Raw genomic sequence first — 11188 nt, 5'->3', positions numbered from 1 at the left:
AATTCTGAGTAAAACCAAAGTTACTTTCCCTAGTAACTAGTTACTTTGAAAGTAACGAGTAACTTGAAGTAACTGAGTTACTTTTGAGAGAAGTAACTAGTAATGTAACTAAGTTACTATTTTAAAGTAACTTACCCAACACTGGGATCCAGTATGTCCTCCTTCAAAATCCTGTCGGCCAACTTCAACAAGAAGTTCGTTTGAGTGATGCAGAAGTGTTTAGAATAATCAGTGATGCATTTATCTGAACTGATAAAAGATCAGTCACTTTCTTACTATAAATTAATTTCACATGAGGTTAGATCTTGTTGATGTGGGTGTCTTTAGGTATCACATCACCAGCAGGAGAAGATGACACCTCAATGACTCATGAAAGCTCTGTTTCATTCATATCCCTGCACATTTTCAGTTCCTCCTTGGAAGCTTTCACCATATTATCAGTTATTTGTAGCTGACTTGACCTGGTGAACTTTCCTCTCGTGGATATTTTCTGGGAGAAATCATTTCAGTGAATGAGGAAAAATATCACAATCACAGCAGTTATGGCAGGATCCTTTAGACTCCGCTTTCTTGTTTCACTTACATAAGTGTATATTCTACATTTTGATGTTTTTTCCTCATTGCCTGTTTCTCATCATGTTCTTGCTTGCCTGCCATCTCTCATTAAATAAACTAAAACAACTAAGCTGCTGCTCTAGAGAATTTTATTAACCTGAAAATGAAGCACTTGTGAAACCACACACACTATTTGGTTTTAAAATCTCTGGCGCAGAGAGGAGTTTTATACTCATTATATGGAATATTTAATGATGTGATGATAATATAATGCTCTGTTGACAAAGTTATAGAGGTGATGATTACATTTTGTCTTAGTGCAGAGGTGATGGAGTTGATGTGGACTGCATTATTCTGCACCATGTGTGGAATTAAAACAGACAAAAAAAATACAAAAATTTTTCAGACTAAGTATTTCAATATAGTCTGTCTGTTCATGTGCACAAAAAATGTAAAGAAGCTCTAGATACAGTGATACTGATCATCTACTTACAGCAATGATTAAATATTGGAACTGAAATTATTTGTATTATTAAATTTGTTTGTTTTAGTTTTTTAATCTCAGCAAGTCCATCAGACAGCTGTGGAGGTTCAGATTCAGTAGAGTGGACATCATCACTGAGGTTCTTTGTACAGAGTTGAAAACAGGAGGAAGCTACAGACTGCAGCAACATCTACTGACAGTCTGGAAACTAAAGCCAGGAGATAATGTTGGTGCATCTTTGACATGCTGAAGCTTTCAGACACATGAATCACACTGAGCAGAACCTCAGTGATCCTCGCAGAAAATACCCACCAGAAAGATAGAAAGATATTTATATATTATATTATATTATATTATCTTATATTATATTATATTATGTATTATTTTATTTATGTATTTGTTTACACAAACTAAAATCCTCAGTTTTAGAAATGTTATCAGTGAGTATTTACTGAAGCTGTCTCCACTGATTGAGCAGCAGCGCCCTCTGCGGTTTGTATGTAGAAGCGAAAAAGCTTACAGCACCTGGTATTCCCAGGCGGTCTCCCATCCAAGTACTGACCAGACCCTGCTTAGCTTCCGAGATCAGACGAGATCGGGCGTGTTCAGGGTGGTATGGCCGTAAGCGATGGCGAAGCTATATAAAAGACCTTTAATAGGTGGCAAATACACAGTTCAATAAACGTTATTGTGATACATTTCATATGTTACAGCGAAAAGATGCAAACCTTCGTTATTAACTGTAGCTTCAACATTGATCTGCGAAAAAATGCTTTTCCTGCAGTAACATCTGGATAATAACACATGTTAGTTTATTAATTACAGCACAGTACAAGTGATAGAATGCATTTAAAGCATCGTGTCAGCAACAGTCCTACCTTTGCTTCGTATGGTTCAGTTTCCCAGTAATGTCCCTTAAAAATGCAAGGTCAAGTGTCCACTCATGATGGGAGTCATGACGTGCCCAAAGCCGATCACCTTTGCACATAACGTCTGCTGGTGAATGATGCAGTGGTAATGCATAAAGTTTGGGAACTCTGTGTCACCTTTACAGTGAGCGATGAATCCTGTATGTCTGACGATCATAGCAGGAGCTCCGTCGGTAGTCAGCGATACCAGCTTTTCCAAAGGTACCTTTTTCTCCGCGAAAAACTCCTTCACGTGTTAAAGATGTCAACTCCACTCCTAGTTGTCTTTAGCGGCAGTAGTGTCAGAAGTTCTTCTGATTTTCCTCCCACCAAGTTTCCGGGTGCCAGTGTGTGGCCGTTACTAAGCAACCGCGAGTTAGCAGCAGTAAACCAGGGATAGAGGAAGAAAGCTACCAAAATCAAGCCTCTGAACTTAAGATGTTATTCTGTATCTCTGGATAATTATTCAGATTTCTGGCTCTGCTTCTTCACTGTTGCTTAATTTCGGTTTACCAGCGATAAGCAAGGCAACAAAACGATGTCAACACAAGAGCAACAAGCTAACATCGGCAAAGTTCTCAGCTTTCTTCGGGAATGGGACCGCGGTGACATGAGGGTCCGCGGTCGCATGTTGAGCACCTTTGTGACTCAAAACACGGGGAAGACGTTTTATGAGCTGGAGCTGGAGTTTGCGCAGGTCGCCAGTCTCTTCCTAGCTCGACTTACCACATGGATGAAGCTCACGTATCCTTTATTCAGCCGTGGTCTAGGAAAACTGTTAGTTTTGGACATATATTTTTTGTACAGCTCAAAAAACGTGTCCTGGGTGGGGTGTAAATATTTCCAAATAGTAGTGGGATTCGTGTTTTTCTTTGCGTAAGTCCTGCAGGATTTATTTTGAAGACTTAAATGAGGCTTAATTTAAGTCTACTGCTGGTTAAACCTGCACGGGTTTGGGACTATCTTGATTTTGAGGGGCCTGCATAACATGTGAAAACAACACATTTAAATCATAAAACATATTTTTTGTTATACACATACAGCCAAATGGTGCTGAATATATTCTAGCATAAAATATCAGAATAAAGTTTTCAGAATGTGCCTGCAACTGGACAACCCTTTACTAATACTTCAGATACATGTTAGGCACCTTCCTGGGACTTCAGCTGAAAGCACTTGGGATTTTCCTGTCTGCTTCTTGTCAGTAAGTGACCCAAAATGCGGGACTGTAATCTGCAAAAATATCTTTAGGCCAACAGATGTTTTCTTTCAATAAACCATCTTTCTGATTTGATCAGTGATCAGTATCTGATGAACTTCCTGGAGGATGGGGGAGCTCTCACTCTGCTGGACATTTTGAGCCACTCTCAGAGCAAAGATGATGACAAGGCCGGAGCCATCAAACTTCTACTCACTGTCTCAAAAGCAGGTCGCAAGTACAAGGAGATCATCTGTGAAAGTCACGGTAAATTTCACATTTGTCTGTGGCATATGTAAATTTATTTTAGATTTTAGATCAGGTTTTAAAACAGCCTACAATATAGTTTATTTTATCAGTAATGCTTCTTTTGCTTTGTTTCCAGGTGTTAAAGTCATAGGCGAGTGCCTGTCCACATCAAACAGAGATGAAACCAAAGAGGCAGCGTCGGTCCTTTTGGAGTCCCTGTCCCACGGAAATCCCAGATATCAGGACCAAGTCTACAAATATCTGATTACCTGCATGACTTGTAGCTCACCTAAATCCCTGCAGCTTATTCTGCACACCTTATGTATCATCCAGGTGAAGCCAGCCATCTGTCAGTGTGTCCCAGAATGGCTGTGGCTACAATGTAGCTTGCCATCACCAGTGTGTGAATGTGTGTGTGAACGGGTGGATGACTGGTTGTGTAAAGCGCTTTGGGGTCCTTAGGGACTAGTAAAGCGCTATACAAATACAGGCCATTTTACAGAGTATGCACAAAGCTGTATATTACTGCAGTCAGTCTGTGTGTTGCAGAACTGATTTTTAACATTTTTTCTTTTGCAGCGAAAAATGAAAACAGCCCATTACAGCATTGTAGAGCCTCTGCTTAACACACTCAGATCCCTACACCTGGAAGTTCAGGATGAAGGTAAGCTGACACGCTAATTTTTAAATTTATCCTGAAATTTCTTTGTATCCTGTGAAATAACAAATCATTCCATCAGCCATTGTGATTGTGGATGAAAAATTGCGATCCTGTTATTATTTATCAGCTTTTCTGGTTTTGTCTCTTTATATCTTTGACAGCCATTAAACTCATCTTAGACCTGAAGCATTATGATGTGAAGGCAGTTCTACTGACTGGTTTGGTGGCTCTACTGAGGCCTATTAAAGAAAAAGAACACCAGCATCAAATCAGCAAAGGTGACATTAGAGTTTGGTTGTGTGCTGTGAAAGCCTTTAATATACACCTCTTTCTTTTGACCAATTATGGCCGCCTTTTCATATTTTAATTGGTGCCTTTCTGCAGTTTGTGATACAGTTACACAACCCATCAGTGAATGTGTTATAATTTTGTAAATGAGCCCTAACTTGTCACAGTCATTTTCATAAAATGTTTTATTGACAACCTTATACAATTTTGTCAGAATCAGAGATGACTGAGATGACTGGATCTTTCCCTGTACTTGTACAGCAAGCTGCTGCAGCTAAAACAATACGGTATGGAGTCCAAATAACCTCCTCAATCACAGTATAACACAAACTCAGTTAAACGTCTGGGATATCTGTCTGTCCAGTTAGCAAACAGAACATAATGTGAATTGTTCAAAACCATGATGGCTTTGCAGGTGGTTGCCAAAGACCATTGCTATCATGCCGTGCTCATGGAGCGTCATGTGGATGTTATGACCAAACCTTTAGAAACAAATCACACCCATTTACATACATACATACTTATATCTTCTCTAACATTTGCATTACACACCCACAGAAACTCAATGAGGACAGTATAAACAAAAATCCTGAGTTGTTCACGATAGATGCAAGGGGAACAACTCAAGGTTCGGTATCTTGCCCAAGGATACTTTGACATGCAGACTGTAGTAGCCAGGTGCTCAAACCATTAACCTTTGAATTAGTAGACAACCTGCTCTACCTCCTAAACCCCAGTCATAAGCAAAAAGCAAAACTAGAGAAAAATCTGTCAGGAGGGATAAGAAGAGAACAATGGTTTATAGTCACCACCTGCAAAACTATTTACTTTTTGGCAGGTGTCGTGTTGTTGCCTTTTTACCACTTTCTTTGGTAGCAAAAAGGGTGATTTAGAGTGACAGTGGTTTATACTTCCCAGTAAATAGATTGAGATGCATGAAGCTAAACTGACTTTTTAGGCCATGGTTTGATAAAACCATGACATAACATTTTATTCATGGCAGTGTGATAGCTTTATATGTTGTAATACAGTAGCTATCTTTAGCTGCTCCCATGTCACAAGGGTTCACAATAGCCAGTAGCTCCCCATGTTTGATTTGGCAGTTTTATACCTGATGTCCTTTCTGCATTTTAATGATGTTCAATATTTGTTAAAGGTTGCTGGCTGAGGAAGATCAAGAGCTTTCTCATGAGCTGCTCTCTCTTGGAGTGATCCAGCATCTTCTGCACATTATGGGGAACAGAGAACATCCTGATGGCCAAATACAAGCCAGTCTAACGTTAGAGGTACTTCAGTGTGTGCGTCTTCTCAAAAAAGCAGGCTGATGACACCTATGATGATTTTCTCACAACCATTTGGTACAAATAAAAAAAAATACTATAAAGCGCTTCAGCCTTGTATTTTAAGACTTTACTTTTTTTTTTGTTCTTTACTTTTTCTTTTCAGCAGAATAGGACATATTCACAGTTGTAACCCAACTGCTTTTTGAGAGCTTCATTACCTCATGCTTGTCTACAAAGCAGGACAGTTAAAATCATTATGTCTTGCCCAATTTTCAACTGTTTTTAGGTGGTTTGAGTTTCTGTTACTGTTCTGATAGAATTTTCTGATTACTTATGGGTTTTCTTATGACTGCTTCTTGGTCTCCCCACTGCCTCCACCCTCTTTAAGAAAAATGTGTAAGCAGTAATTTGCAATTATTGTGTTCAAGTTTTTTTTCTTTTGCATTAAATTAGAACCAGAAAGTGCCAGCCTTGTAATTAAGTGGAAACAGAGGCTGCTTTTATTGAAGTTGGGCTGTTTGGTTCATCTCCGTTTCTCATTTGTTTTGGTTTTGCATCTGTAGAAAGAAACATTAATTCAGACATATGAATCTCAGCTTCTGCTGTCTGCTTTCATCTCTGTGTAGTACTTTGTCGTCTCCTTCCCTGTTGTTGAGGACCAAGTGCAGAGAGTGATGGGCAGCGCTCTGTTTGCAGAGTTCAAAGTAAGCGATAACCTAAGTTAAAGGTGCATTGCTCCAAGTCAGTACCAACAAATATAATCACAATCTTCCTACAGAACAAAGCTGACACTGTATACATGAACATGAATGAAACAGAAGCAGAAATGCTGCTAACAAATCAGATTAACATGTCACAAGGTAATGATTTTACTGTTTTATTTGACAGCTGATTATTTTCCTATATTTCCTGTACTATGTGAAACTAATTGTATTCTTTTTCTTTTTTCAGTTTTAAATGGTAACAAGTCTGACAGCTGACCAGAGGAAAAATTGTTAGGATATAAATAAACAGATATAAATAAGGTTTTAAGAAATGTTTGTATTAATACCTATAACCTGTTCTACCATTTGTTTTTGTATTAAGAAAAAATATTCTATCTATCACTAGAAAAATGGGAAGTTCAGTCATTTATATTAATATAGCGAGAAATGGCTCGGACAATGGAAGCTCTGTCATAGTTTTGGGGCTTCTTCTCAAATAAATACAAATAAATAAATAAATTTGGAATTTATATGTGTTTGAGGTGTGTGCACACACACACACGTGTGTGTATACTCGCTTGAGTCAAATTTGAGGTCGCACTTTTTAACTCCCACCCTTTGGGGACACCGGTTTCTGTTTGGTTTAGAAGCAGGCTGACAACTGAATTTTACACCTCCAAATCCACAGAAATAAAAAAAAATCACTTGAGATTTTCATTTCATTAAGCAATATTTCTTCATACAGTATTTTTACCTTCCTATTGGGGACTGGGAATGTTTAAAGTCCCCTTTGGTGTCTTCAGTGATAAACCAACACAGATAAACCATTTTGTGCCACTTTTGAGGACCGTACTTCCCTTTGGGGTCTTAAGCAATACACAGATACACTAACTATTTTACTTCAGTTTGGGGGATATTACTACCCTAAAGGCAAGTCCTTCAAAGTAAGTACAATAAAATGTAAGGTTACGATTTAACTACCCAATCTAAAAATAATCATTTTGCAATTAAGTATGTTAATTTGACAACATCCAAGGGATTTGAAAGAACTTAAAATTAAGGTGTCTGTGAAGATTCTCAGTCATCCAAAGAAAAGCGTCTGGACTTCTTTGAGTTGCTTGAAGACGTTTCACCTTTCATCCGAGAAGCTTCTTCAGTTCTAAGGGTTAAATGGTGGAGAGTCATTGTGAAACCTGGCCCCACCCTATCATGTGATTTCCTGAGGTCAGACGGCCCAGGATGTGAGTGGGCGTTAAGGCGTCTGGGAAGGGATCTCAAAACTGGATTATAGATGGCAGACAGTTGGTGTTGTAAACCAACGCACACACACACACATGCAGACGCACGAAACACGTACACTGATACGCCCTCACTATCACCCTCCCTACCCCGGATCCAACGCCTCCTCCCATGCTTACCTCTCATCCGATGTGGACACCAGATCAGCTGGAGGCGCAATCGAAGATTGCAGCAGTGATGTTTGTGTATTGTATGTATGGTTGGCAAAGTCTGTCATCTCGGTTGTGGGCAACTGCGACTGACAAATAAAGGCTATCTCATCATCATCATCATCTTTGATGTTTGATTGAGTCCAGCATAGAGTTTCCACACTGTGTAATAAACACTGCACATTTCAGTAGTTGTTCTGAAGAGGTGAAAATTTCCATGTGTTGTTCAAAGACAGGAAAGCTGTTTTGTCTTGTTTCTTGTGCAATATTAAACACAAGATTTGCCCGAGCTCATATTTCATTACACATTAAACTCATGACCAATGTCCTGTGGTGATCAAATGAAAGTTAAGGCTGCTAGTGTCAGGGTTGGTTGAAGGAGGACCCAAATGCAGAACGTTCTAAACGTAGAAAGTGTGTTTATTTACAAAAAGCTATGAAACAGTGCCAACAATCCACAGTGTGTTCCCAATTCCCAGGCCTTGATTCCTTTCCTTGATATGTGGTGAAGTTTTGTCCTCCTTGGTGCCTATGTACACAGTTTGCTGCTCCCGTCACATGTTTCCACATTTAACCTAGAAACGAGAGATGCCACATTTAGTACAGTCCTATCCACCGTCCACTGCTCTCTTAAGTAGGGCTCCTTGATAGGCACACACACACAAACACACACACACTCACTCCAACTTTTACACAGGGAAGCGAGGGAACAGGAGCAGATCACACCAACAAACAACCATAAGCATTCCAAAAGACAAATGAAACTAATAATTATTCATCAAACCCCAAAATAACAGACCCAGGCCCATGACAGTTAGAAATCTTAACATACAGTGTTTATATGATGCATACTGTTATTTTAATATCTATTGTAAACTAGGGCAATGAGAACATTTTTCCTTATCTGCTGCAGTGGCTGATTAAGAAGCGTGGGACAATACTATCAACTACTGCCTGAGATTGAGATAATTACTTTACAGCATGGCTGAGGATGACAGATTGCACTGGATACTGTGAGGATTCCAGTCCCATTTGTTGAACTACTTCTTGAAAACAATAATTAACTAATGTGGTTTCAACTGTAAGAAAGGCCTCTCCAGATGTTGTCCTGGTGGTGGAAGAGGCCAAGGAACTCTTCTGGGAATTGATCAAAGAGTGCAGGGAGATTTCTAAATACCAAGTATGCATATTGAGAAACAGCGAAGCGTAGCCAACGCCTGTTGCTTTGGCGTGGTTTAAACAATGCCTAAGATAAAATGTTATAATAATAATAATAATAATAATAATAATAATAATAATAATAATAATAATAATAATAATAATAATAATAATAATAACTTTTTATTTTATTATCATTTAAAATATTTAGGAGCTTTAGTAAGAGTATAATCGAGCACATTTCATTTAGTTTTCCTGGGAAGGCCAACTAATTTGATTTGTAAGTTTCAGACTTAATAGCTGGGACCACTTTAGTTTTACTTTGTAAAGCACGTGGACACAACTTTTAAAAAAAAGTACGAGTCGTTTTCGTATTTATGTACAAACAATTAACTAAGGTACTGAATTACAGTTTGAACATTTCGGTAGCCTATCCTTTTTAAATTAAAAGGCCTCGATGCTTCACAATGCTTCTGTTAGACATCTGGAGAAACGTCTTGTGTGTTAGCCACAGAGTTTTCCACTGGTTACGTACTACAGCGGGGACTGTATTAACAAGGACTGAGGACTGTGTTATTGGCCATATTATTTCAGTAGGATAAATGATGTATGGGTCCCCTCTAGTGTCCAAGAAACATATTACTCGTATAGATGACCAAACTTTTCTTTGAAACTGTGCATGCGGAAAGAGGAAAAATAATAACAATACCACTGATGTGAAAATATATTTAAAATATTTATTTGAATAAAAGTTAAGATCTCTACTTGTTTGTGAAACCACCCAACGCACCGGACAGTGCACTAAAGATGTGAAGAAGAGCGTGCAGATAGGGTGGAGTGGGTTTAGACGAGGATAGCAGCAAGAGAGAAAAAGTCTCACAAGTGAGACCTGCGATGATGTTTGGTTTGGAGACTGTGGCACTAACAGAAAGACTGGAGGCGGAGCTGGAGGTGACAGTATGAAGGTACCAGGCAGGAGGCAAAGAGGGAAACCTGGGATTGCATTAGGAGATTCATGGATGCAGTGAAGGAGGATTGCTGTGACAGAGGATGCTAGGGATAGGGTGAGATAATCCGCTGTGGCGAAAGCCTAAAGGGAGAAGGTTTGCTCATGAAAGAGCCTCACATCGGTGGCTTGGTTTAATCTGTTTCAAAAAGCATATCATGAACCAGACAGCAGGCGGAGTTGCTGACCTGGAGGAGGAGCCTGTTACTGCATGGGCTGGCTGTGTGAACTCTTCACCTATGTCACATTTACAAGACTGGTCTATAAAATCTAAATGACCTTACAACTCTGTAATAACACTCGGACAAAGTCATATAATTTCTGATGTCGTGTTACTCCTAAAGCTTAGGCATGTGGAAGCCCTGGCTAATAGAATATTAAATATGTATGACTCCAGTCTGTAGATATGTGCATAGTAAACATATTTATAGTGGTACAGTTATTAAGGAGAGAAGCGCTGATTTCATGCAGCTACATGAAAGTTAACCTCCCTTTATCGCGTTTGGGGTTTTTTACGACAATCTGCGACAAAATCTCCGGTTTACGTCAGCCGTAAAGCTGACAATAGTGATATGAGATAACTGAACACTGTAACGTTACTTTACAGCATTTTGTCTATTTGAAGCAGTTAAAAATCAAAGAAAGTTCAGCATTTCCCAATTTGACAGCTCGTTCACTCGCCGCCACGCCTAAGCAAACAGTTTTACCAGCACTCAGCGTCCCTGTGTGAGTACAGAAAGCAGCGAGAGCCAGTGGAACAAGAACTGCTTTTAGCCAGTCATTGCCATGGCCTCCGAAAGCGGCGATAGCAACATGGATAGAGAAATGATTCTGGCCGATTTTCAGGTGAGTGTCATTTTTTCTTAGCCCCTCATATTGTACGAGGTGGGCATTAATGTGCCCGTTGTTGTTGAAACGCCTCTGACTGGCGTGGTAAACAGCAGACCTGAGCTGGTGTTTCTGTGGTTAGCACGCTGTGCTAACACACTGACAACTTGCTACCTGATTATGAAGAAGCCTGTTATCTGTGTGACCAATAACTACATAACAGAAAAGATGACCCAGACAGATGACAACAGTCATCTAATCTTTTGAATCGTTTACATATAACGATCCAACTACTACTGAGAGGGAATTTTCGGGGCTAACCGCTGCTGTCAGCTTGTTTACACATTGTTTTGCCAGCGTTTCAAATCCTTATCAGAAACTGTGTCATCCATAAAGACTCTAAATGTTAAGCCCAGTT

At 39.3% G+C, this 11188-nt stretch overlaps 2 protein-coding genes and 1 pseudogene across 2 annotated transcripts in view; 2 read left to right on the top strand and 1 right to left on the bottom strand.

The window, feature by feature from the left end:
- Window positions 1-1552: 1552 nt before the first annotated feature.
- On the bottom strand, window positions 1553-1666 carry LOC121814390 (annotated as a pseudogene).
- Window positions 1667-2092: 426 nt separating this feature from the next.
- armh1 (armadillo like helical domain containing 1) lies at window positions 2093-7043 on the top strand. Its single transcript, XM_005920748.3, has 11 exons — window positions 2093-2691; window positions 3083-3151; window positions 3246-3412; window positions 3531-3727; window positions 3974-4058; window positions 4217-4333; window positions 4558-4630; window positions 5500-5629; window positions 6253-6330; window positions 6405-6486; window positions 6578-7043. Exons 1-11 carry the CDS (start codon window positions 2486-2488, stop codon window positions 6604-6606), a joined length of 1233 nt encoding a protein of 410 aa, XP_005920810.1. The 5' UTR covers window positions 2093-2485; the 3' UTR covers window positions 6607-7043.
- Window positions 7044-10457: 3414 nt separating this feature from the next.
- Window positions 10458-11188, top strand: part of faf1 (Fas (TNFRSF6) associated factor 1) — a 60312-nt gene continuing 59581 nt past the window's right edge. Inside the window, exon 1 of the mRNA XM_005920751.2 lies at window positions 10458-10788. Within this exon, the coding sequence (XP_005920813.1) occupies window positions 10729-10788 (60 nt within the window). The 5' untranslated portion in view covers window positions 10458-10728. The remainder of the gene's footprint in view (window positions 10789-11188) is intronic.

This window comes from Haplochromis burtoni, unplaced genomic scaffold (assembly GCF_018398535.1).
Source record: "Haplochromis burtoni strain Fernald_Lab_line unplaced genomic scaffold, NCSU_Asbu1 Contig_42, whole genome shotgun sequence".
In the NCBI taxonomy this organism is placed as follows: domain Eukaryota; kingdom Metazoa; phylum Chordata; class Actinopteri; order Cichliformes; family Cichlidae; genus Haplochromis; species Haplochromis burtoni.
Note: the sequence above shows the minus strand (reverse complement) of the source record. Positions and strands in the feature narration are given on the sequence as shown.

What these genes read in the sequence shown, in the direction of transcription:
- armh1 (XM_005920748.3), top strand. Translation starts at nt 2,486, where the DNA reads ATGTCAACACAAGAGCAACAAGCTAACATCGGCAAAGTTCTCAGCTTT. An exon ending in TTCCTGTCTGCTTCTTGTCA is followed by an intron (nt 3,152 to 3,245) that starts GTAAGTGACCCA and finishes TGATTTGATCAG; the next exon opens with TGATCAGTATCTGATGAACT. An exon ending in AAGCCAGTCTAACGTTAGAG is followed by an intron (nt 5,630 to 6,252) that starts GTACTTCAGTGT and finishes ATCTCTGTGTAG; the next exon opens with TACTTTGTCGTCTCCTTCCC.